The following is a 27833-nucleotide window of genomic DNA, read 5'->3' on the forward strand; positions in this document are numbered from 1 at the left end:
TAAGCAGCTACATACGCATGCTGCTTCCCTGGCGCGTCTCTGATACATCTTGCCCCAAGTGACAAATCAGATGTCACAGAGCGCTTTGTCAGAAATTAAACCCCATCTCATTTTCAGACATTGTTGTGCATTGCTTTCTTTCCTTTGAAACTCTTGGATGTTGTACTTCTTAAGTTGTGCTTGCTGTGACATTGCTGATGTTAGCTCTGTCTTCCCTGTGGCTACTGCCTTCTCCTGAAGCGGGACATCAGGACACAATCTCTGCTGTTTTCTTTTACTCTCCACGTTCCAACTGTGCCTGTTTGTCCCTTTCCCTAAAACATTGAAGACCTGTCCCTTTTAGGATTTACAGAGCCTCCTGTTAAGAGGCTTTGCCAGTCTTCTGCAGGGTTATTGTAACTTGTTAGAGCTCTGTAGTGCTTTCCCTCCTCTTCCTTATTCCCATGTAAGTAACCCACATTTTGCCTACTGCTTTAACTACATCACCCGTTTAAAAAATCCGTTTCTTGGCTCTCCTGTTAAACTGCATCAAGTTCAAGCTTGTCTTACTTGCTTTAAGACGTGTCATTAGCTCTGTCCCCACTCCGTTTTCTTACCAGGTTACTCCCTCTGTTTAAGTCTATTCAAATGTGGCTGCAGTAAAAATGATGCGGTTTACATTTGTCTTGTTGACTGGGTAAGATTTCTAGATTTGAAATACATCCTGGTTTACAGAATTTGTAGCTCTTGGTGTGTAAGAGTAATTATTCACTTATTACTGTTCTGAAAACGTCTTATTTTTCTCAGCCTGTTTTGGTTTTTACTGATTTCCCTCCCATCCTCCTGTACTCTTGCAGGTAAAAACTAGAGTGCTACCCTTTGTTTTCCTAGAGCCATTCTGTCTTTTCCATTGCTCTGCAAGTTGCCTGAAAAGTAAAAGACAAACTTGGAGCATTACCCATAACTGTGAGGTCTTTTAATTGTGCCTTTGTCTTCTGTTGGTATGGCGTGAGGGAAGGTCAGTTCCAAGCGATGTTAGGGATCCAGAAATGTTGTTCCCCAGAGCTTCTCTGTTGTAAATTGTTCACAATAATGAAAGGTGAGCGTGTCTATATCCCTTAGAGAAATGTATGTATATTGTCTTGCAGGTCGACTGGATTTTGATTAGAATGATTTTCACGTGTGTCCACAAGATACTTCTGGTTTAACTCCAGCTTTTGTGAGATGTTCTGTGATGTCTGAAAAACAGTAGCAAATGTTGACATAGGTTTTGGATGGTGAAAGATGCAGTCAAGTTTTTCTTCTGATTCTGGCTATTCATGTGGAAAATACAGGCAGGTTTATTTTCTCCTTGCACTGTGTTACCGTAGATGGATAAAATGCAGAATATTTGGTACGTGGCCTGTGCCAATTTGTAATCCTAAAATCTCAGTTTACTGTTCTGAATTGTTCCAGTTCAGGTAAAGCAGCACTGATCTATTAATGGCTACTAAGAATCTTTTATATTCCTTCACTGGCAGAATGTTTTTCTCTTATGGATTTATTGCTGCTGTCTGCCAGGCGTGCCTCATTTTCATATGCTGGAAACATTAGGCAAATCTGTAGTGGATTTGCTAATGTAAACTTTTCAATTGCTACACACCATGGGCCTTGATTTCACTCCTTTGTGCTTTCCCTCTATGTTCTTTTCTGCCCACTCTTGCCCTGCTGGGTCATCATTTGCTGTATTTCAGATGCTAAAAGCTTCTAAAGATAAGCCCCTTATATTTAAGCACAAGCTGTTCTGAAAAACCCAGTTGCTTAAATGTCATTTTTTAACATGTTTTAAAACCTACATTTTCTGAGCTAAGCTAGTGAATATTTGTACTTTGTAATACTGTTGGCATCCTCTACTTACTGCAGTGATTTGAAAGAAACTTCCTGTGTAGTTTACTAACATTAACATATATTAAAATGTTCTTCTAAAATATTCTCTGCTCTTTCTAGATTTAGCTTAAACTTGGGTAGAGTACGGTTTATCAACGTTCACGAGCATACTTCTATAATCTCTGGTTTTTGTGTTATAACTGAATTTTTAGATGCTGGAAGCATTATAGGTATGTAGTGAGTTGCAGCATTTATTCTTTTCTAATTCAGTGCTGGACAGGTCAGGAACTGCAATAAATGTTTGGGTTTAGGTTCTTCGAGGCAATGCTGTTGCCTAGTTAGTTCTGTTAAGTAGTTGTGTCCCAATACATGAATCCGTTCTGTACTCTGTTATTTTTAAACTATTGATTCTTTATTGGTTGTTTTTCCAGTTGTGAATGTCCTCATGCTGTACATTTTTCTACAGTTTATTCAGCTTCTTGTTGCATCACATGCAGCATATTAAGCCCAGCTTGAATGCTAGCCAGAACTTTTTTGGTGCAGTGATCTTTGTTAATCTGCTGATCGTTGTTAAATGCAAGTGGAAGTGGAGATCTGTAAGTGTTAGGACATGCGTCTCAAATCCAAGCCGTAAATGTTTATATACTTCATAGAAATTTGATGAAATATTGGCAACCTTCACTGGAGCCCAGCTGGAGGCACCATGTATTGTACAAGCTTTTGTGGTTCAAGTTTAGGAATGTAACTCAGACGTTTGAATTGATTTTTGCAAAGGAAGATTCCCTTTCTGGGCAGTGGAAAGAAAAACTGCTTTAGAGCAAATTCATAAACTCATGTGGCATGAATTGTCCCTTATGAATCTGCAGAGACTAGTTTGAATGTAAGGGTTGCTTTTACTGGGCCTTCTGTCAGCCTTCTGATACACAGTATGTGTCTCTGAACTTTGGAAGTCAGAGCTATGCCAACAACCATGGGTACCCACTACTAAGGCCATCCTTTTCAACTTAAAACATCATCATTTGTTTCATTTGGCATTCCCTTCAGGTGTTGATTTATTCAGGATTCAAAGCTGTCATGATATGCTAATTTGCAGGTATTGCTGTGTTCCTGTATGGAGAATACTCACATACTCAGAAGCTAAGGAAGTTTTTCTTGGTGATAAAGAAAGGGCGGAAAGCAGAAATAGGAGTGGCCTCTAGGACACAGGTGACTTTGCAATCATGTCAGACAGCTGCAAAGCTGCTGCATGGACTTCAATTAATGTTTTCACAAAAAACCGCTGTAATTCTATTACCTTGGTCAGATGGCATTGGTAATTTGATCTTTTCTAAGCAGGCAGCCTCTTCCACTCTTCTGGAAAAATGTTGCCAAAGTAATGACAGCAGAAGCAATAACACAAACGGTGTTTGAAGAAGAAATGAAGGTTGTTTCCCTGTGTCCTGAATCTCTCTACTTCCCATCCAGCTGGCTCTTGCGTTGCTCTTAGACTTAATCTAGATTTGTTTTTTTACTTAGTCTTACTTTTGTTGCATGTAACCCACTTCTATTTTGCAAGGTACCACTACCATTCAAAGAATGTGCAGTCCCTTTACTGCCTATTTGGATCACTGGGTTTTGGTAGTAGTATGTGAAATTACGCAGGAATGTAGTCAGTAAATATATGTGTGGTCACTGAGTAATCCCTAGGAAATCTCTTACTGAGAGATCTTCAGATTTAATTCCTTGAAGATTTCTTCTGTTGTTCAATTAGTGAAGAGCAGAAGATTTTAAACTATGATTTATTGTGAATCTAGAGCCAAAATGACTTTTAAATGAGAAGCAATAAATAAGTATGTCTGAATACCCTTTTGAGGCAAATAGTTTTGTGGTGCAAACAAGTGAAGAACTTTTTCTCTAAATATTAGAAGTACTATTAGTACAACACAAATTAAAGTGTACCACTTTTGCTACTTTGAAAGAGGTGGTTATAATTTAAACTTGAAACTTGCTTTCCCTAAAATTACAACACAAGCTGAAACTTTTTTACCCTTTAAAATCTAATATTTATGTTTCACTCCTGATATGCACCTTGTCTTGTATAACATGTATCCTGATGTTTGTCAATTTGGAATTTCTTTACGGTTCAGATCTTTTGGGAAAACGAGATAATGATTGAAATAGTTTCAGTAGCACTTGGGCTAGAAATAGATATTCTGACTAATATGAATAATATTACTGATATCTGGAAGCTGTTGTTTCTGAGCCACTGCTCCTTTCTGCTAGTAAAACTAGTGGTTTTCTTTCTGATACAACAGAAGTTAAGTGCTTCTGTGCATAGTACAAATTGCAGCATTTATGGGATTTGATGGATTGCCGAATATGAGGGCTTTGTAGATCAAAAAATAAAACTGGAATGAATTACTGGCTCTAACTTTCTTTTCTTTTCTTACTTTAATATTATGAGTGCATGTTGATAATTGATACTGGCTTCCATCACTTCATAATTTTATCAATTAACTTTATAAATAAGTGTTGTAGAGCACAAATGCAATTACATATTGCTAATAGATGAGGTCGGTTTCCCAGAACAGAGGAAAGCCAAAGACTGCGGTGACAGAATCAGTCTTTTTATCCCTTTTATGTATTATTTAGCCAGTATATGATTAAGGTGCAAGTCAAAAGTGCTAAAGATAGCCATCAAAAATTATAGAATGGTTTCAGTTAATAATTAGGTAGTTGGCAGGATAAAAGTTTATTCCTTTATTTTTAGAGGTGACTTTTGGGAATGCTTTATTTTCAGTTAATTAAAAGTATAGTAAGTCTCCATAGAGCTAAGAGCACTTCTTTCTCACCTGACTTCTAATACTGGTTAAGCTTTAAATAGCATTTAAATAAATTTTAGTAGCAAAATTAAAATACAGCTATAAGTGTGCACGTGTGTTTAAATCTTGTTATATTTATTACCATTTTAATAGTTATATCTAAAGACATAACTCTAAAACCACTGTCATAATGTGGATAGTTCATCTTGAATTCTGATCTTTTTTTGTATTTTGATGCAGTAGAAAATCTTATTCACTGTTGAAGTGAAATCCACTGCATCTTAGCAGATTAGGTGTACCAGAATACAAGTAACTTGCACATTTCTGTATTTCTTCCTAATAAGCATAGCTGTGAGTGATCAACTGTAAGACAAATAGCTCGTTCTGACACTTCTTAAAAAGGCTTGGATTTCTCAAGTGATACTGGCAACTGATACCACTCAAGGCTTTGCTGATCAGGATTGATTAATATTTCATAAATATCTCTGTTCAGGCACTTTATGTTAGTGATTTACTGTCTTTATCAACCCAGACTGAATTCAAGATACTGATGTGAATAATTCCATTGGTACCCCTGAGTCATTTGGTCCCTGTAAGAAATCTGGTTTAAATCAGTGTTGGTGATAAAACCTCTACAGGTTTAGTGTGGTGGTTTAAACCAAGTAAATACAGCTTATTAATGTTATAGAGTTTTATTTAGTTGATTTTTCTAATCAATATATGTGCCAGAATTTGGGTTTTGAGCTGATTTAGAATATTCTGCCCGTAGAACTTGCTAAGTTGCGTGAAGAAGCCTGCTGTTGTTCAGTGGTGTATTTTGGATAGACAATAAGCGCTCAGCGTTGCTTGGTCATGATTTGTAACAATATGCAGAAATAAAGGGCTTTGACTCCCTACCACTTCTTGCCCTTGCAGTAATAAGTGATTCAACACTAACTCTTCATAGAAGGACACTTTTTGTTTTGGTAGAAAAATATGTACATATTTTCTGAGAACAGTCAACTCCTGCTTTTTGTCCTTTGCAGTTTGATTGAGCGCCTTAATGAATTCTAGGTGACAACAGAAATCATGCCCTTGATTTAGAAAAAAAACATCCACCCAAAGCAAACCATTCAGCTGCACAGGAAATTAAATACTGACATGAGAAAAATGTTTACAGACTATATCTAACAGAGATGGGCTATTTAACATGTATTATTCTTCCCCACCACGCCCCCGATCTATATTCTTTTAATGACTTAGCAGTGGTTTAGGTAACTTCCTGGAAGTAGTTCTTGGGATGTTACCTCTAGACAGATTTGAGCCTTCTGCAATGCTTATTAATTACTTTTGCTTCTATTTTGCACTTTGGGTACTTCTGATTGGGCTCGCTAAGTGGTTGTGGTATTAGTGAAACTGTGTGGTTGACTAATTCCTCTAATGCTCGATTTCATGCTTCCTCCTAGATTTATTTTGTTTGTTTGTTTCCTGTTGTCTCTTTTACTTTCAAAAGACCAATAACTAATTCACAGTTCTCCATGTAACGCTACCTTCTCGTTGATGTGAAGATCTCACTGATCAATAAAACCTTACTCTTTATCATGGTATTGACCATGGTTTTATTCTCCCTGTTGAACTTCAAACTTCAGTACTGATGCTTTCCAAGTGTCAGTTTTGAGTATTTATTTTAGAAATCTTTCAGCAGAAATGCTCTTGTACATTGAATTTATATTACAGGATGTCCTGAATAGGAAATACCAGAATAAGTAACTTTTCTTTATTCCTTTGTGCTTTTCTTTGGTCGCTTTGTTTTCAGCTTTGTATTGTAGTTCATCACGTTGGCTGTAGTCTGTGCTTAAAATGTTCATTTAGGCTTCATGTCCTGGAGAACTGGAATTCATTTCCATTCATTGTGCCTTACTCTTCATCTTTTTTGTTGTGTTTTTTGCTGGGTTTTTTTTGTTAACAACTATTATTGTTTATGTGTTTGTTCAAGCAAGGGATTGAAAATGTCTTCTATTCACATATTCTGTGAAAATTACACATACTTCTACCTCGGTAAATGTACATACGAGTGTATAATAGAATGGCTTTTTGGCATCCATGAATACTTAAGAATCTGTATGAATGCAACTTAACTTCAAATAGGTATGCATGATTAAAAAAAGCATGGGAGGAGGAATCCTAACACTTTACTGATTAGAATAGCATATGATCTGTATGAACTTATTTCCATAATCAAAAGTTACATGCCTAGCAGTTAATTTATTTTTTTTCTTGTGGAATAAACAAATGTGCTTAGTATCAAAAGAAAAAGCTGTTGGATTTTGGTTTTCTTTTTCCTGGGCAATCTAACTACGTTTCCAGTTGCTTCATATCCCTTATTTGTGTATGATGAAATTTCTAAGCAAAGTGTTTACTCCAAAACCTGTATAAATACTAGTTTTCCTGCCATTTTGCATTTTCATTTATATATTCTTGCACCATATGAGTTTTGGTGTTAGGTTTTTTTAATATTTCTTGATAGGACACGTCATGGTGGATTTAGGCCAAGAAGTCAGTTTTTCTTTGTTCTATGATTTCACCTGATGTTCCAAATGTACCTTGAGTATTATTGTCTGCCAATAGGCTATACTATATGAACAGCTACAAATCACAGCAAATTATGATATTATCAAGCTGTATCCATTTGCCAGCTTGTTAGAGAAAAACATTGTTTTGTGGTTATACTAACTCCTGTAGTTTGTGTTTTGTGGTAGCAGGGGGAGAAAATTACCACCAAGTGCTCATCTTTTTATCCCCTTGTGTATTTTTTTCAGGGAACTGAAAATATTTTCTAATCTTCAGGATTGTTTATGCCCGCTGTGACTAATGAATAGCCTTGTCAAGTTAAGGGTTTAAGTTTAGGAATCTGCAAGATCCAAAACATGATGGCTTTTATTTGCTGGTTGTTGTTTTGTTGTGGTTTGTTTTTTTTCCCCAAACAGTACCTAGAATTATTATTTTTTTAAAAACCCACAACAGCACTTTGAATTGTCTTTCTTTTTCCCCAAGACTAAAATGTTGCATGCTGTTGGGAACAACTGGAAAAGGTATGAGATGCTTTGTTGTCAGGTTTGCTTTCAGTCTTTTGAAGTTAACCAATGTGAGGTGGTACTGACTTAGACAAGTTGGTCCCTGCTAAACACTTGAGATTTTCTGCTGAGGTGATTTACAAAACCTGTATTCTTCGTTGACATGAAAAGAATTCTGCCAGCCATCCTAAAATTCATATTCACCAAAGTATTTGGTAAATAGCAAATGTGAAATCTAAAAGTGGGGGGAAAAATTATATGAAATCTTAAATTGGTATTTGTATTTTTTTAGAGAGTAGTTTTGTTTGGCTGAGGCTGTCAGCAGAATGAATGTCAGTAATTAAAATTCCTATTGTCTTCTCTAGGTGTGAAAAGGTTTTTGTTGTTGTCATGGTGACAGTTGAGTGACAACTTTGAAAGTGAGTAATTACTACTGAGAGCTCCATTATGAACATGTACAATGTTTCAGAAAGGATTTCAGGACAAAATAGGATTTCTTTACTGGGCTTTCAAAACATCTTTTTTTTTTTTTAACCTGATGTTTTTGTGTAAAGAAATAGTGTCTAAGCAACTTTGTTTCAGAAGGCTCTTTTTAAGAGCAATGTGAAATATCACTGCTAATTGCTTTTTTGCTGCCCTACTCTGATGAGAAGGGCCAAATTCACAGAACTATAGCTGATGCAGTTGGCTAGAATTCACAGGACCCTGCAGATCCTGTAGATCAAATTGTTCTCTGACACTCATTCCTTTTACAACAGGGGTTTGTGTGTATGTGTTCCATCCTAGCAGATGCATGTTGTGTGCATGCGTGTGCAGTTTGTATATATAATGTTGTATTTGCTGCCTTTTGATGATTTGTGATGTGTTTCAGGCAGTAAGTTTTTAAGGCTCATTTGTGAAAAGAATAGCATTGGATTATAAACATTTTCTTACACATACAAAAGTTTTATAAATTCATTTTTGGAAGACTGTATTGGAAAAGCCAGTTTATACTTGCTTTTCAGAGCCCAAGTTGCTGTGAATCCCATTTCTGAACAGGGGAAGTTACACACTTAGCAGGGGAAGTTCTGTATTCTTGGTTTTACAGTCTGCACAGTGCTTTTACCCTTATCAATTCCATGATTTTAAGAATGACTAGGGAAGTGGGATTTACAAGGTATAAGGGTGTTTCTAAATGGTGACTCACATTGGATAGTACTGCACCAAAGTGTGCCTTCATCTTAAAACACTATATCCAACAGTGATGCAGTTACATGTGTCCTTTTACATCGTGCCTATTTTTCTTCAAATCTCAGATACTTTTTAAGTTCGAAGAGTTGTTTTAGGGAATATGTTTTAATTCCTGAAGATCATTATTATGTGTTCACCTGGCTGCCTCAATTACTGTTCCTCTTACCACTGGTAAACATGAATTGATTTGTAGTAGCTTGCTGATATATTTGCTTTCTGATAATCAGCTGAAGTGAAGGTTTCTCTTGAATTTCAGGTGCTTCATTCCATCCTTTATAGTGCTTCTTAGAGTTGTGTGCTTTGATACCTCTATTTTAAAAGTCATTGTAATTAATTACGTGAACACATTAAAATCAAGGTCTACATGCTGTTCCTAAATATGTGAAAGATCAACTTTGTGAATGTTAGGAATTTTAATCTTTAGGAAATCTGCCTAACTTCTGATGTGTGTAGAGCATGAAAATGAAAGCCTCAAGTATGCACGTTTGCTGACACATGCGTGTATTTCATATATATACTTGTGTGTGTGTGTATACATATATTTAAAAGTACAAGCTTGTTTGATTTTTTGCTCTTGGTGAAAAGCAACAGCAAATGGGAATAACTTTAATTTTTTGTTTTGGCTACATAGTAGTTCAGGAAACCTTGTTATCCTTACTTTCTGCAAACTGCCACTGACCAGTTGGGAGAGCTGAAAGACTGCTGTGTTTGTGGAGGAAAACTCTGAGGCTATGCAATGAAGTTTTCTCCTTAACTGAATTTGACAATACTGGTCAGATTTTCCCCACAGGTGATGAAGTATCGTAGAGCTGAACTGTCATTCTATGCTTGGTGAACCCTGACAGGTTTTGGTTTCATTTACCAAGGAATAAGTGAACTAAGGATGTTCAAAGTATTTTTCTGTTTGCTTCTGGCTCAAAACTTTGAGCTCAGTAGTTTAGAACGTATTCTTACATGAAAAGCACTTTTTAAAAATGAGTTTGAATATGTTGCATCAAGAGCACTGAAGCAGATTTCCTGTAGGCAAGAAATTAAAGATCTTTCCAAGTTATAAATGGCAATAAGTAGGGAAGCCACTACCTTGAATTGCTAGTATTTTCAGTATAAGTAGCTCTTTGATGTCCAGGTGAGAACTGGAAGAATGTCTAAAATTTAATAGTGAAGTAAGTAGAATTAACAATTAAATAGCAGGGGGGTTGGAACTAGGATGATATTTAAGGTCCCTTCCAACCCAAATCTTTCTGCAGTTCTAAGCATTTTGTTTACTGTATTGTAAGCTTTAAATGTCATTCTTTTCTCTATGTTCTGTAAGTAGACTTACACTTCTAAGACTACCTCTCTGTTTTAATTCATCCTATGAGTATTGAATCTTAAGATGTCTTTTTACAAAAAGGTTCCTAAGAATCCTTTACAGACTGACAAGAGGGGACCTACTGCTTGGTGTCCGTTGATCTTAATTCTGCAAACACTGAGAAATGTGAATCTGCCATTTGAAGTCTTTGTAAATTAAACATGTCTCTAATCAGTTTTTATATTTTAGCAGGTAAATGAGGTCTCAGTTTTTTCAGGTTTCATTTTTACTGCTCTTTAAGTGACTTAAATGTTATCAGTGCTGTAATTAGACCTTCAGTTGATACCCTTTACGTAGCTGAGACGTACCAACGGTATTATTGCACATTATTGTAAAAGTTGTCGTCTGCCTTGGAACTTGTGGCTTCTGTCACTGCATAAATTTTTCCTTTCTATTGAAGGTAATAAACTTTCTGGTTAATCACTTAAACATTAGTTTGTTTGTTTTAAACTATGTTTTGTACGTGTATGTTTTATTTTCTAACTAGCAAAGTAGCTTCTGGTACTGTAGTCATAGTGCCTGATATAATTAATTTACATTAAGAGAGTTTTTAGTGTGGTATGTAATTTCTAGGCATTTTAATACAAATCATGTGCAGAGTACTGTTCAGAAAATACAGTGGGTGATTTTAGTCTTGTCTTGGATACAGAGAAGAAGGGAACGTGCAGAGAACTTTGTCATTTAAAGAAAAATGAAGTATTTCCAAACAAATTTTCTTTTAATACAGTGAATATATGCAACATGAAGCAAAACTATTTTGTGATCCAGTCAGCAAATGATACCATTTTTGCCTTTTGTGTGAAATAACCATATATCACAATTGGAAAATGGTAATAAGGGCCTGCTTCCTTCTTTAGTCCTCTGTAGGAAATCTGCTTCTTGCCAGTGAAAATAATGTGATTAGACATTTACCTACAAAATATTCGATGGACCAAAGCATATATAATCCAAGAAAAATTGGCTTCTTATAAGTTCTACCTTAATCTGTACTCTGCCTGCATTGTAGTAGTTATTAATTTATGATCAGGAAGCGTTACCTACTATAATTCAGGTTTTTGAGGATGTTTAAATTGTATGGGTTTAGTTGTAATAATTTTTACTCATTCTTTTTAGGAGTAGTATCTGTTAAAATTTGTTCTGAGAAACTCCACAATGGCAATACCGAGATGCTGCAGTACAGTTTTCCCTCTTTGGTCATTCTGATTTTTCAGTAACGTGAAAATGTTTATGAACAAAACCAGCTCACTATCTAAAATGGTATTTCTGGTAGAGTTGAATGAAACAGAACAAGGAAGAGAAAGTGTGCCAGAGTAATGTTCGTCTGTAAATCAAGGGCTTATATTCTGTTTTTCTCTGTACATTTTGGTGCAGCTTGTTGTAGATGCCTGGTAACTCTCCATGAATGAAAAGTGTCAAAAGTTGGTGGAAAATATTCTTAAGAAAGGTCGAGACGGATGTGTCTTGAACTTCAGGTGGTTTTTTAAGATGAACTATGTCTCTGCAGTCTGTCTGCTTCTAATTCAGGATTTCTCTAGTGACAACAGTGGTATGACAGGCTGATTGGACTAAAAGTAGTGCAAAGTGAAAATCCTGCTCAGAGGTGAAAAGTTTAGAGGGATTGGGGGGGGAGTGGGAGAGCCTGGAGCAATACGTGCACAGCATTGTTAGAATATTTGGAGACTGGAGTGTCTGAAACTTCTCCTTTATAAAGTAATACTATAAATACAGGCCCTGAGAAAATTTAAGAGTAGAAGTTTTCTAAGAGTCTATTGCATTATGGAGGTTGCACTAGAAGCAGTATTGCAAAGGCTGAATTGAGAATCCCATTTTAATTGTTTCCTGAGAAATCTACTGATTGATACCATTGAGACTTAATTTGTAGAAACAATGTTCCACACTGAGCTTTCTGAGTATCTGCATTTAAAGAATTCTGCTCCATTTGGAATCTCATAGGTCAGTTAATGCTTTGGTTTTGATTCTTGAATTTATTACCACATTGTGATCTTGACTGTAAAGTTCTATAATTATATATGAATATAACATACATGGTTTTAATATGATTATAATCAACAGGCTGCCCAGGGAGGTGGCGGAATCATCATCTCTGGAGGTGTTTAAAAAAACCAGAGATGTGATGCTTAGTGACATGGTTTAGTGGTGGGCTTAGCAGCCCTGGGTTAAAGGTTGGACTTGATGACCTCAAAGGTCTTTTCCAACCTCAGCGGTTCTGTGATTCTATAATACAGTTATACATCAGTTACTGAGTAAAGATGAGGACAGGCTATTTCTTTGGAGAGCTGGAATTACCTGTACTTCCAGCCCCAGGGAACAGCTGGGAGCTTAAGAAACAGAAGAGAGTATCTCAGACGTAGAGGATTAGGAAACCAGGAAAATCCCTGTTGTGCTTATATGACTGTCTTTAATTGCTGAAATTTGGTTTGCTTAAGGGAAAGTCCTGTGAAAAGCTGGTGACCGGGGCTGTGTGTATTGCAACACTGCGTGCCTACTGAAGAACATGCGATTTCTTGCTAGTCCAGTTCCTCTTACAGTAGTTCTACGTAGCAGTTGGTTTCTGAGCTCTAATGATAATGTTTGTGTAATAGAACCAGAACTCTTGTGAACCTTTTTTTTCTTCCTTAGTGGCAACTGCATAGACTTCATTTTGCCACGAGCATTTGGCATTTTGCAGCCCTGTACACATCCTTTTGCTGCCTCTTTGCATGTACTGTTCCTTACTGCTCCTGCATCTTGGCTCTTGCTTCTATGTTCAGCTGTTGCCACTGCAAGACAGCATAACATGAAGAGCAGATAAAATTTAAAATCTCTAGCTGTCTTGAAAATGTTGTGAGAAGAATTTGTGGAACACTTAGTTTATGACCTGTACATGATGCTTGAATACTTTTATCAAGTATAGGAAATTTTGAGCAATCTAGAACAATACAGTTGTTGACAAGAATATGTGCAGACAATCTGTGTTAAGTCAACACTGGTTAAAATGCATTTTAAATGAACTTTGTGAAATCCCAGCAGCCCAATTGTGGTTAGCAGGTGGAGGGAGGGAGGTGATTCTCCCCCTTGGCCCTTCTCCTGCTCTCATTAGACTCCACCTGGAGTACCGCCTTCAGCTCTGGGGCTCCCAGCATAAGACAGACATGGATCTGCTTGAGTGGGTCCAGAGGAGGACCATGAAGGTGACCAGAGGGTTGGAGCCCCTCTCTGTGAGGGCAGCTGGGAGAGCTGGGGCTGTTCAGCCTGGAGCAGAGAAGGCTCCGGGGAGACCTGACAGCCGCCTTCCAGCACCTAAAGGGGCCGACAGGAAAGCTGGAGAGGGACTCTTTTATCAGCGAGTGCAGTGATAGAAAAAAGGAGTACTAGTTTTAAGCTGAAAAAGGGCAGATTTAGATTATGTATTAGGAAGAAATTCTTTGCTGTGAGGGTGGCGAGACACCGGCCCAGGCTGCCCAGAGCAGCTGTGGGTGCCCCATCCCTGGCAGTGCCCCAGGCCGGGCTGGACGGGGCTGGGGGCAACCTGGGCTGGTGGGAGGGGTCCTTGCCCGTGGCAGGGGGGTGGTGGAACTGGGTAATCTTTTAGGTCCCTTCCAACCCAACCCATTCTATGATTCTGTGATAATTACATTGGGGTGACATTACTTCCTAGATGTGCATCCCATTATTTTGATTGAATGCAGTTTTAATAGAATCCAGATAAAAAGAGGTGGAATGTGTAGCCTCTAGCTTATCCATACACCGCTTGTGGAGCTGCGCTGGTACTGGAACCATGTAGTACTGTCATTATATTATGGATTGAGGTAGTTTGTGTTCTACAGTAACTTTTTAATAATCGCATAAGGTAACAATAGAGATAATACATCTGATCTTTCAAGTGGCTTCTTTACCTATTCTACCAAATACATGGACATATCAATTCTACAAGCATGTAGTGAGATCAGATGGTACAAACTATTAATACAGCTTAAAGGACATTCCCTGAAAATGTTCAGTTATTCCCTTGTAGTTATTTGTTGGTTGGCCTATTAATGATTTAATGAAATAAATCTTTTAAGGTTTTTTTTTTCTGCTTCTGTTGGTAAGCAGTTGGGAAACTGGCATCTTATATGTGTCTGATACATACCACTTGGCATTAGATGAAGGTTCCTTGCTTCCAAAAATAGTTAGTGTTGTATGTCATGTATATAGATTATAATTTTTTTCCCCTCTTGAGAATCTGTTCTTAGCTGTAGCAGGAATTATCTTTAAAATGGGGCCGTGGTCCTTACATTTGTGATTTTGTGGGTAGGGTAAGATGACTTAATAAGAATAGTACAGCTGTCTTCTTTTTTTTTTCCTTCAGATAAACTTCTTCGGAAGACTATTAAGAAACATAACATGATTCTTAGTCCTGCTGTCAAGGCTTTTTTGTTTGTTTCATTAACTCATCAATATAAAATGGAGGGATGTGGTCTCACAGTTCACACACAGCAAAGTACCTGACCAATTTCTTATTTTTGTTGTCCTTCCCTGTAGGGCATGCTGACTAAGCAGAAACATCAGCATTGGAACTTCAATTACATTGTCTGTTTTCTTTAGATTATGTTATTTAAAACAAAAATATAACTGTTTCCAAGTAGAACTCTGGTGGGTTTTGCTTTGTTCCCACAGTACCTCTCAATCAACATTATCTAAGGCATCAACAAAATAGCTTTGTTGTCCTATTTTCTAGTTCTTGTGCAGGTAAAATTTACATTCAAGTCAACAGAAATATTTGGGAGTGAAAATAGATAATGCAAGTATGTCGGACAGTCATTTCAAGGTGCTAAGAAGTTTGAGCTGCTTTTTCTTAATGTCTTAAGAATACTATGTCTTACTCTGCAACCTGTTTGCATGAGAAGAATGTAGAATATGCACATGGTATTTGCAGAATTTATGAGCTGTCTGAGAACAGTTAAATTCAGAGGTATTAAAACTGTAATGGTGTATAGCATGAAAAGTCCCAGAATGGTGTATATGAAACAAGGTTTGTGTCATACAAGGTAAGAATATTTATTTTATTCTTCCTAGAGACCATCTTCATATTTAGGAACAGGACATTTTCCTTCCTTTTACTCCGATTTGACAGTAATTTGCATTACAATGCTATGTCTTTCTAGTGTTGTACTTTGAGATGAATGAATATTGCCAGTCATCAATTCTGGAATTTAATCTATTAGCATCACTAATTTAGATTTAGAGTCTTAGACTGTTTTCAAATAACAGCAGTAAGTATGTGATAGCACAAAAGCAAACACATTCTATGGCATGTTAGGCTGAACTTCATGTTTCAGTGCAGTTTTTCCTAAGTCATACCTGGGTGAATTAAGTTGATAGCAACTAGGCAGTAAGTAACTGAGCAGAAAGATTTTGATTTATAGTATAGGAAAGTTAATCTTAGAGTGAGTTTAGTTTTGGAGACTTACATTTGGAGAAGCAAGTTTGTCGACGCCATTGGTTGGTTCTGTTTTTAAGAACTGCGCTGGCAACTTGCCAAATAATTTTGCTAAACTTGCTTTCTATCATAATGCATTAAGCCTTACTATGTTTGTACAGAATTGTATCCTGTTTTACAGTCTGTTACCTCACTAGTACACTAGTGTAAAAGGCAAGTTGCTTCTTCCCACATCCATATACGTGGTACTTGCAGTGGAAAGAATAATTGATGTAGACAAAAGGCTGTGTTCAGAATAAAGATTGTTGGATATAAATAATTTAAAGAACAACCTTCTGTGTGCTGTAAATCTGTAAATGTTTAAACTTGGAAGGCAGCAATGTGTTTTGTTTAGCTAGATTCAGAAATCCCAGCCTGTTCTCACCTCCCAGGTTTGCTGGAATTCTTTGGGAAGGTTGAGATAGTCCGTCCTACTATTGAAAAACAGTGAATGTTTTGGCTTATATATACTGCAGTAGGACCCTGAAGGCTGCAAATAAGATTAAGGCTCTAAATTTGTAGGTGCCTCTTCGCTCTTTTGAAAGTCTTAGATGTTAATAAAATGGTGATTTTACAAAAATAGGATTACTTGAAAAGGTCATACAAGAAATCTGCTTCAGTGCCAAGATCTGAATCCTAGTCTCCCCAATTCCAGTGTAGCAGTGCCAAAACCATTAACTTCTTTTATCTGTTAATGATGCAGAAAAACTTAACTGCACTTCAGGTTTTGCAAATTTAGCCACTGCTTTCTCTTCTTGTGGGAGAACCCCATTTCTCTGTACAGAGTAATTTCCAAGTCCTGATCCAATATCCGAAATAGCTGAAATGTCATCGCTCCATGAATTCAGATTTTCAACTGTATAATGCAAAACTGATGAATATAACCTTGAAGCAGAATCGCTCTGTGAGTCAATGATGACTTATTTGCAAAAATCAGTCACTTCGAAGTCTTACTCTTTTCTGTGCTGTTGATAGATTTATTGTTATTATTTTTTAAAGTAGTGTAATTGCAGTGTCTGTTAAGTTACATTTTAATAGTAAGCATCATTTGTTGGTCACTTTGTTAGAATTAAGTAAGTGTGGGCAGCAAATGTTCAAAGTAATGAATTGTGACCTTGGTTAGTTCCAACAGCTGATGGGGAAAAGTTAAAATAGAAATTAATATGAAATTAAGTTTCTGTATGCAGAATGTAAGAAGTCCTCAGGAGGAAATAAAACAGGGTTTGTCCAATTGCTTACTGTTTTCTAAGAGGAGCTGTTTCCTATTTGTAGGTTTTGCCTTTCTGTAATCAGATAAAGTTGCAGAGAAGGTGAATGTGGCACTCAGAGCTAACCAGCTTCCAAAGAGCAGGTCTGGAGCTTTTCCCCCTTTTGTTGGAGGTTATTGCTATAAGCTACAGCTTTTTCATGAGCATGCAGAATTCATGCGGAAGAATGAGAGACCAAGTGAGTAGCTGTGCAGACAAATTATTCTAGTCTTTGTAACTACTCAGGAAAGAAGACAGGATGCTTGATAAAGAGTAGTTAACATTATTTTACAGTTGACAAAGCAAAAAGCAAATAAACTTAAGTATGTTTTATGAAGTTAAAGCTAAAAAAATGTAATGTAGTGTGGCATACTGTCCAAGACGGTAGAAAAAAAAATCTTATCTTTGGTTTCGATTGCTGTAATGTCAAGCACAGTTCTGGAGCAGAGGGGAAAGATCCCAAGAGTTATTGAGAAAATCCTTGCAATGTTGATGTGTGGTGGTTTAATTGTACTCAATAGTCAGTATGTAAACAAAAATAAAACAAACACACAACCCCCCACTGAAACAGCTGAATATTCTTTTGCAAATAATTAAATTGCTAGATTACACATTTATCTAAGCATATTTAGAGCATTGTGCAATTTCTTTAATTAGTAAATTAAAATGCCACTGAAGCACTGAAAGCATGAGAAGGTACTATGCTGCTTGTAATCCTTTTGATCAAATACACATGCATATAATACTAATCATGTTGCACTTGGGTTTTTTTTTTTATTTTAAAAGTTAACACTGAATAAAACCAGCACTATAGTGCTGTTCTGAACTTACCTGGAGTGTCTGGCTCTGCTCACGCGTGTGCTTTGGAGCACTTTATTTTTGATCTTGCTGCACCTGAAGGGGAAAAAAGCTTTTAATTTTCTGCATAGGGAAGGACTATGTCATACCTGTATTTTCAAGAGATTAGAAAGTTTTCTGTAAGCGGAAGATGCACATTTTTCGAAGGCATTATGTCATTGTATGTTTTGTTAAATAATTACCTAAAGAACAAATACTTTTTCATGTGAAGTTACTTCACCTTCGTAGCTGCCAAGTTTCAGTCACATGTTTGGTAGAGACTTGCTCAGCATTGAAAGGACTTAATGCAGGATCTGAAGAAGTTTTTGGAATTTTTTTTTTTCAATCTCTAATCCTGCCAGCGCTCCCTGTCCTCACCCCAGGCCTTGTCAGCAATGTGAGAGCTCGCCTGCTGCCAGATTCCCTTGCTTCAGCGTTGCCCTTGCCTGCATGTCGGCTGCCTGGAGGAGAGCCAGCTGGGTGGTGAGACGTGAACCGGAGGGCTCCCAGAGCGGTGCTGGGGCTCGGCTCTGGCCGTGTTCTTTGACAGCAGCAAACAGTGCCGGTACTTTGAGGTCAGAAAGTGAACCAGCATGGGACTGTGCTCCCCAGTCCATGGGGGGAGATGGTAGAGAATGAGTTCTTGCATCACAAAGGTGAGAGGTAGGTAATACTGTAGATCCTCTGGCTGAGGTCTTATTTAAGGGCATGTTTCTGATATTCAGCTATATGAGCTCTGTTGTGGAACTGTATCAGCTGTGAAAACCCTGGCGATGAAGCAGCAGCAGTGCCGTTGTGCTCTTGGAGGTGTTATCTGCACCAGCTTGGCTTTGGTGGAACGGAGTGCTGTGGTGAGGGCTGTGGCATGGCGGGGCTGCAGGACGAGCACCAGGCAAAGCGGCTGTAACCTGCTGCTCTGGGAGGAATGTCGCCGGTAGCTCCACTGTATATGGTGGCGTACTAAGAGCTGTCTTCTGGCTGGAGTTTGCCACTGCCTTGCTCCCTGAACCAAAGTGAAGGAGCCTGATTTAATGTGGTTTTGGCTGTTGATATTTTGGCTGTTGACTTCCAGGCTTATTGTGAAAGGTGGTAGTTGCTTCATCCTTCCAGTTACTTTGCAAAATAATAGCACTTTTCATGTGTTTAAGGAAGGAGTTTTCATCTTTCCCAATGGGATGATGTGGTTTCACACAGAGTCTAATTCTGAGCTGATTTTGAAGATGCATGCTGTGCCCAGATGACTGCATGCTATCCTATAATGCATATTGATGTTTGCTGATATAAATGAAATGTCTGAGCCACTTCATAGAAACCATCATAGTAGTGTTGAAAATGTGTTTGCTAGCTAAAGCTTTTTTTGAGGTGGGAACAGTGAAAATGTGTTTCTCTATACATTCCTTGTGCTGTTTTTCTTAGCCACTAGGTCTTCATATCATCATCGGTTGTGTCCACTTGGGCTTTTTCTGAGCTGGCTGTTTAATGTGCATACTTAGTGACATTAAGAAAATGGAAGTATTTCATCTGTGGCTGGGTTGTTTTCAGTGCCACTCTTCTCGCAGCTGTCTGTATTTAAATTTAATATTCTCAAATTTTCACATTCTGGTAGTGTAATGTGTTGATTCAAGAAATTAAACACAGAGTATGATTATATGAGAGTTTTCTTAAATTTTTGATTGATGTTTGGGTCACATATTTAGATATTCAATATCCAAAACTAAGGGTAATTGATGCCAATAATGTAAATTGTTGTTAACCCATTGCTGTCGGTTATGTTATGACTTGACATGTTTTGATTACATAGCGGTGGGTTCAAGGATTGCGGAGGAGACACTGGATGACTGCAAATAGTTGCCTCTTTCCTGCAGAATTAGTTCAATGGTTTATCTTCAGCAAAGAAAATTCTAGTGTTACACACACCAGAACGGTTAATTTTCAAAACAGTTTGCTTGGGTTTCAAATTGCATTGAATAAAATAATGAGCATTAAAAGCAGAAAAGTTTGAGAGATTGGAATTGTTTAGTACAATGTTGAAATTCTTTCTACCTTAATCTTTTTTGTTTGTTTGTATAAAGCTTGTCTAATAGCATTACTTTATATTTTGAGCGCATTTTCTGTTCTATAGGTGTCAAAGAGAATATTTTACATTAATTCTAAAGCACTATTTCTGTGATTGCTTGGAAACATCTTAGGAGTTTCTCTGCTCGCCTAACTTGGGACCACTGAGTATTTCTACATCTCCGTAAGGACGAGCTGGCTCTAGGCTATTTCTTTGAGCAAGTTAGACTGAAGTTGTCAACAACTGATATAGCTATAAATCCCCACCCCACCCTCTTTTTTTTTTTTTTTTTTTGTGCTGAAGAGCTTTTTGTTGAATTAAAAAGACATTTCTGGATAATTTATAAACTCTCTGCATAATCTAAAAGGAGAATCTTCCGTGTCTGTTTTACTGTTCCAATCCCTACAATGCTAATCTGGAATTAGTTTTAGGCAGTGAATCATAGTGGGTTTCTCACTACACAGTGGGGGAACCTATGTAATGGAAACATTTGGGTAAATATCATTTTAGTAAAATTTTATCTGCTTTATAGGTTTGGCCTCAGAACCATTTTCTATGAGGTGTGGAAACGTGATTAATACATGGTAACTCATAACAATGTATTGATTAACGTGGGTTTTTTATTTTTTTATTTTTTTTTAAGGAGACTAGTCTTTGACAGTGCAAATAACGCCTTTCTGTAAGCTTTGAAGTTTTACTTAGTAGTGGCAGCTGCAATGCGTTGGTTTTTTTTCTAACTGGTAGGGCTGAGCCCTCCGCGGTGCCATGTGCATGGGGCCAGGCGTTGTGCCTGCGGGTCTGAGGTCCGCACCGCCTGCCGGGGGAAGAAGGATCTCGGAAAGAGGGGGTGATGAAGTTCTGCTAGGAGCAGCTCCCACTGCCCCAGGGTAGGAGCTGCCCCTAGTTAATGGGTCTGCTGTTGGGTTTAACTGTGGGGTGCAAATTTGGCCCTGGGTTGGCGTGGGTTCCTGTGTGGCTTATGGGAGCGTTCTGTGCACTGATGCTGACGTGGTGGCTTTCCCTTGTGTCAGTATTGCGGTGCTATAGGTGCTGGACTGCTTTGGAAAGGGAAGTAACCAGTAGGAGTGTAATTCAAAGCTCGGAATAGTTGGTCTGATAATCTCCACTAACTTACACTTCTTGCTCTAGGCAAGATGAGCTTGTATTACTAGTCTTCCCTCAAGCAAAAGTTTGATGATATGTGCCTTTCAGGGGTACTGCAGTCCATGTTATACTTAAGTTTTGATAGGAAAAATTATTTTACAAATGCATTTAAATTTGGAGGAGATGCATCGTATTTTATCCAACACAGTAAGCTGAATGAGACTGGGGAAGGAGGAACTCCTTTAAACAGTCACGAATCACGCAGTCCGTGCATGGAAATAACTTTGTTGCTTGTATTTTTGGCCTAAGTTGTGTATGAATAGAGTTTGAAGTGTTTCAGAATCAACCACAAGATAGGCTGGAATGGTTTGTTGCTAATGAAGGAACTTTATATTAATATATACGCCAGTAAACACAAACGGCCAACCCACAAGAAGAGGTGCGCGCTGTGGGAATTGTGGTTTCTTTGTATTAAATGGTACTTCAGCGAATACGGTGATCCTTGTTTATTCTTCAACCTGGTGTCCGAAGGGGATGAGGTTTGTAGGATGACGGTCAGTGCCTCAGCAACACTGGGAAGCAGTGGAGGAACGTGGGTAGGGCTAGAGAGGGACTGAGACAGACCCATGCATGTTTTACATAACCTCAGCTACAGGAAAGGCTTTGGTTGGAACATGTGCCCTATTAGATAAAAAGCACATAACCACAGGAACCCAGGCTGTGTAAATTCTTTTCTTTCATGGAATGTTTCTTAGTAGAATGTAAATGGACTTTGGATTTGATTATTTGGTGAAGTTAATTCACGGTGTTATTAAAGGTTGAGGGCAGAAACCAGGTTTTAATGCTTTTTTGAGCTTTTCTTCCTCAATGTTGTGGAGTTTTTACATTATTGTGTTAGCAGGATCTGTTCTGTAAAACTTTTTTGGTGGTTTTGGGTTTTGGTTGTGGTTTTTTGGCTTTGTAGTAGAAACAGGAACTATACCTAGCCATACGATTGTAGGACAGTTTGGTTTGGGTCTCTAGTGAAACCTCCTGCTCAAAGTGGGGTCAGTGGCGAGGTCAGACTGGGTTGCTCAGGTCTTCCTCTGCTCTAGTGTTCAAAACCTCCAAGGATGGAGACTGCACAACCTCTCTCAGCAGCCTTCCAGTGCTTTAATTTATTTACCATCTTTATTTACCATCTTCGTATCCTCAAGGTGAAAAACCTTCTCCTGCGTGCAGTCTGAAGCACTCTCTTGTTTCAGTTTACACCCGCTCTCTCTTGTACTGCTGTGATGCACCACTCTGAAGAGCCTTCTTGATTACCTCCTTGCAGGAGGCTGTTGGCAGGTCACCCTGAAGCTGTCGTTTCCCGAGACAGAGCAAGGCCAGCTCCCTCAGCCGCTCCGCACCATCTTGGTGCTCCTCGCCGTCTTGGTGCTCCTCCACTGAACACACTCCAGTTTGTTGATGCCTTTCCTGTATGAGGAGGTCCAAAACTGGATGCAGTATTTTATACTGTAGCCCTGAGAGAATTTGATGGATACTGGCTATTTCTGTTCTGGACAGTTGTGATTTTATAAGAAAGCAGTACTTGATTAAAATTTCATTCCCGTGGTATAGGTTGTAGATAAAGCAGTTCCACTTTATGGAAAGGGGAAAAGGGCAATGTGTTTCCACATTGTCTGAGGGCACACACAGCAACCCAGCAAGATCTCAGTCTGCAATATTGTCCTCTGATAATCACTTTTTCATATTATGCATTAAATTCAATAAATAATAAATCAGAAGTGCTTTTGTCTTAAGAAGTTGAAATCTGTCTTCAACATTAAAAAGCCAATGAAAAGAAAACGTTTTGAGGTTATATAGCTGACATGGCAGAGGAATAAAATTCTTGAAAACTTTTATTCGGTTTTTGTAGCTGTTATATGAAATTATTTCGGCTTTCTACACTGTATGGCCTACTACTTAGGTGAAAGCTGGGTGCTGGAAAACTTGTGTTTGCTTTCGTATTTAGAACAATGTGGATCATGTCTATTATTGTGTGAGCCCTTGCATCAAAGTAAAATATCTTCAAATAGAACTGGTGAGGGTTTTCAGCCTCCACTGGTAAATTTAGATGCTATGCATATGACCGTCTCTTTCATTTTAAGCAGTTCTGTTATGGCTTAGAAGTTGAGATATATATTTTTGTGTAAAGCTTCACTTAAAATACTTTTTCCAAAACAGTATGCTTATATGGCAATGCTTGTTGGATGGCTTCCTCACTAAACTCTTTAAATTGTGATTGACACTGGAATTTAATGGTATGCTACTTTTACTCAGGGTGTTTTAATCATATTACTTAGTGATATCACCACTTTATTTTTTTATTAGAAAATGAATTTATTAATTTGGTTTATGTATCAGATCCAGAAGAAATAAATAATGTGATGTTGCTCTCTACATGTTGTTTTCTTGTGGCAGTCTACATGGTTGTCTTGTGTGAAAGACTGCAGGGCAAACGCTGCTTTATGTGCAGTACAGAGTAGAGTAGTGAAAAAAAGTTAAGTTGCTGCTTTCCTTGTTACACCAATGATCCCCAATGGAAAAACAAATACACACACACATCACCCCCCTCCATACTTCCAAAAATCTTTGGTTAAAAAAACCTACTTGCCTTCTACGTGAGCCTCTGTCTTTGGAGTTTCTGCATCTAATCGGACTGTTGGGACCATTTGTCACAACCATTTAATCCTATAGGAGCCAGAGTTATCCAAATAATTGCAGAAATACCTGTGACAGCATTAGAGATGAGAGGATGCGTGTGTGTGTATGTATGATGTCCCAGGTATATGTGTGTGTGCATATATATGAATACATTTATATACATTGGCATACAATATATGTGTGTGTATATATGTATATCACCAATACATGCTTTTAACTATTGGATATACTCCTGTTTCCATTTCGGACTTTCGTTTTGGCTTAGATGTACACCTGATACATGTAAGGAATGTACAGTTGGTTGAGTCTGCTGTTCACGTTGTGACATGAGTGACATTTCATTGCGACTAAATAGTTAAGATTGTTTTTGTTACGTAGCAAAGTTCCAAATTAATTTAGATAGTTTTGAAGGTACTACATTTTATTTTGGAGGTTTATGGAGAATCATGACTATCTCAAATACTTCAGTGGGAAAGGAAGGAACAGTCTTGAGTTCCAAGCCTGAATTAAGGTGAAGTGATACAATAATGACATCTTTTACCTTTCTAATTTTATTTTGCTGTGATCAGAGATTTTTTCTTTATTTTAATTTTCAGGTTTGAAGGCAGGGACTGCAGAAGTAAGGAAATAGTCAAATTCACTTTTCAGGAATGTCCTCCTCTCTAAGGATTTCCTTGTCTTCAAAACTTTAACATGCTTTTTTCCCTTAATTTCACGTTACTTGGTTGTGGATTTTGTGAGCTAATAAAATCCTGATAGTGTCTCATGATATGCATCAAAAGGATTTGTGAATCAGCTGTTGATTTCAGCCTGTATTTAACCACAGAAGTCTGTGATGATCCTGGGATGATAGTGTTTACCTGTTCTTTTAATGACTGAAAATATCTGTAGTGATTCTGTGGCATTTTCCTTATTAGCTTATCACTGATTTATTAAGTCTGTTCTTAAAAGGATGTTCATTAACAACAAAATCTTTCCTGCCAATATTACTGTTGGACAGTATAAATTGTCTTTGGTAGTTCACTAAAATGCGGGGGGGGGGGACGACGACGACACACGGACGGGACGGGGGGACGGAAGACTGTTCCAAAGAAACTTACGGTTCTCTTTTAACCTGATTAGTGAGCTACACAGAAGGAAAGACACTAGATGAGAGCATGACTCTTGGTTTGCTCTTTGTTTCAGACTTGTCTTGCCTGCAAGCTTTTACAAGGAAAAGCAAAACTATGATACAATCTGATGTCATGCCAGCAGTCCCCTTAGGTGTCTTTTATAAGTACAGGTTCTTGCCTGCGACTGAAATCAGTCAACACATAACTGCTCAAGATAGTTACAGATTTGTATTCTCACTAAATAACTAAATGTTTGTAAATTCTCAGGGTGATAGCCTAAGGAGGGTATGAGATCTGAGAGAATCCCTTTTATTCTGTGACTCTTATGCAGTAATTCATAGGTTAAGATGCTAAATAAACTGTATGAAGGGGTGAAATTTTGACCTTATGAAAGTCTACCAGACACTGATTACGGTGGAGCAAGGATTGTACCTCTACTCTGATGAGCCACTCTACTGTTTTAAACGGCGAATAATGTTCAATACCTTGAAAAGATGGGATTTTGTGTCTGTCCAGCTTGTAGTGGGTGCTGTTGCTTGTGTAATGTGATTAGTTGGTATTGTTCCTAATTCTTCCAATTTATGTCTGTTACACTGAATTTTTCGTCCAGTAATATTATTTGCAGAACTTTGATGGCACTGATTTTCTTGGACTATTCAGTCTTTCTAACCGATTTTAAAAGCTAATATCTAAAAATACTCAGAAGGCAATGCTGAAATAATTTTGAAGCTACTAATGTATTTCAGAAATGTGTTATGAAATAAAGCAAACTATGGCTGTGTGCCTGGTTAGATAGAAGCACTTTCTTCTTTTGGAGTAACAACTTGCTGGCTGAAAAGCAGCTCTTCACTGTGTGAGGAGTTCTGTCAGTTGCACCCACACCAGTAACGCCCATAGCGGTGTGGGTGCTGAGCCGTAACTATCATCACCATTTGGGGTAGTCAACATCCAGACGTTTGTGCTTATCTGGTCTTGCAGGTAAGCATAAAGCAGTCTGCCTACATGGAAAATAAATGCTGTAGAAATGGCTTGTAATAGTTTATGGGACAATAATTTATTGTCCAATGACAACATGACTTTTCCTTGATACTTACACATTTTTTGTTAATGTGATGTAGACTCAGTCAGTAGTTGATGCACACATTTCAAGTTTCATCTGCCTGGGCATTTAAATTACTCCAGAGGCAATCTATAAACTTGTTTGTCTTCGAATGAAAGGTCATCAGCATCAGTCATGTCCAAAAGTTAATTATTAAAACTTGGCATTGACTCGAATACGAAATGAACTGCAAGGAAAAATAAAAAATATAAATGAAGTCATGTTTATTATGAGTTCTGCAAAAGGATCCATGCAGGCAAAAGTGCCTGCTGGTGTCAATTATACTATAGGATTGGAGACTGGATTGCAATTGTGTGGGTTTCCCGTATTTAAATGACTTAACTTTCATCATACTATAGGTTAGGTTAGTGCAAATGGTAGGCAATGTTAAATTTGCAGACTTGCTTAATCAATACCTGAGAAATGTTTTAGGCTGCTCTTCTGTTCAGATGGCGAGCAGTAAGGTGCTACCAAAGGATAGAGGTGTCTGCACTCCCACCCAGCAGGATCATAAACAACATCTAGTCTGTAAAGATACTGGTTCCATGCCCCCCACCCTGAACTTGGGGCCAACTTAAAATTTACTTTAGATGCTCAAGCAGCATGCTTTAAGATGTGGCTAATGTTGGCCAGATACATTAACATTGCTTACATGAAGGACGTGAGTTTTTCTAAACTGCTGTGGTACGTCGGTCCTGAGACAGTTGGTGACTATCAATTCTTATGTTTGTAAATGTTGTGTACGCAGGCTGTGAAGTGGTAGAGTTTGTGTTGCTGTATCTAATTACAAAGAACCAGTGTTTGAACTGTGATTCTGTTATGAAAAGTTTGAGTCTTAACTATTACAAACCAACAGCAACCTTTTGGAAAGCAGTGTTCGGTAACTTTGAAATTCAGAATTACTTTTAACAGCCTATAGTGTAATTTAGTGATGATAGTGGTGGTAGGTGCTAATGAGTATAATTTTTTTGTGTGGATTTTTCATGTTTTCATACTGGCTTTGGTGGATCTGTTGATTAGTAATTATACAAATTCAGAGTAATACAGAACTGTTAAATTTAAAAGATGATAGCTAGGGGAAAATGCCATAATTTATCACACTGAAAATTCATAATATTACTAGAAAGAGTTAGCCTGGCGTTTCAAATATGCGGTGTTGTACTAATGCAAGTTATATGGTGTTCAGAATGCACATGGTGAAGAAGCATCATAAACCTTTACCAGTTTAGCTGGGGGGATTAAGTCTTTAGTGAAGAAAGGGGCGTGAAGAGTGAAGCAGCGTATCGTGTCCTTTTATTAAGGCTCATTTATTGTGTCTGGTTTACATGGTAGATTTCTGGACAATAGAAACACATTCGGCAGTTGCTGTTTGGAGGAAATAATGTGATTAACTACCAGTAGGTTTGGTTAGCTGGTGTGGCTGGAGCACAGCTGTGCCAGGTCTTTTCTTAGTCTGTGCTTGGAAAGGTAGGAGAAACTGCAAAAAGTTTACTAGATCACTCTCACTGGTGACATTACTGTTCTTATTGCTGTGTAAACAGGTATTACTGTTAAGCAAATTTTTAAAGGACATGAGAACAACAATAACAAGAAATTGTGATCTAAATCTAAAAATCTAATGTTACAATTTCTCTCATTCTAAACAAAACAAGGTACTGCTGATATTCTTAGAATACATCTATTTAAATACTTGGAAAGCTTCAAAGGTATTGTAAGAGTGAAATTATATTTGCAGAGAAAGACGGAGGGAGCGACAGAGACTGAGGGAACAGAATAATTTAGGTTGGAAAGAACTCCTCAACCCCATCAGATCCAGCTCTTCCTGTTCAGAGTCAAGCCAGCTTCAAAGCTGGAACCAACTTAAAAAGTTGGATTCAGTTGCTCAGGGCCTTATCTGGCCACATTTTGGATGTTTCCAAGGATGGAGATTGCACAGCCTTGCTAGGCCA

At 37.8% G+C, this 27833-nt stretch overlaps 1 protein-coding gene across 9 annotated transcripts in view; it reads left to right on the forward strand.

Moving 5' to 3' along the window:
• The window catches only part of PLEKHA7 (pleckstrin homology domain containing A7), a 159076-nt gene that overhangs the window by 61594 nt on the left and 69649 nt on the right, over nt 1-27833 (forward strand). For 2 of the 9 annotated variants that reach the window (XM_037402510.1, XM_037402511.1), the window contains exon 1: nt 18084-18488. The exons of 6 other annotated variants lie outside the window; for them this stretch is intronic. In XM_037402510.1, the coding sequence (XP_037258407.1) occupies nt 18451-18488 (38 nt within the window). In that variant the 5' untranslated portion in view covers nt 18084-18450. Of the gene's footprint in view, nt 1-18083; nt 18489-27833 lie in introns of those variants that run through there. One more of the 9 variants, XM_037402513.1, reaches the window with a different exon arrangement.

This window comes from Falco rusticolus, chromosome 10 (genome assembly GCF_015220075.1).
Source record: "Falco rusticolus isolate bFalRus1 chromosome 10, bFalRus1.pri, whole genome shotgun sequence".
In the NCBI taxonomy this organism is placed as follows: Eukaryota; Metazoa; Chordata; class Aves; order Falconiformes; family Falconidae; genus Falco; species Falco rusticolus.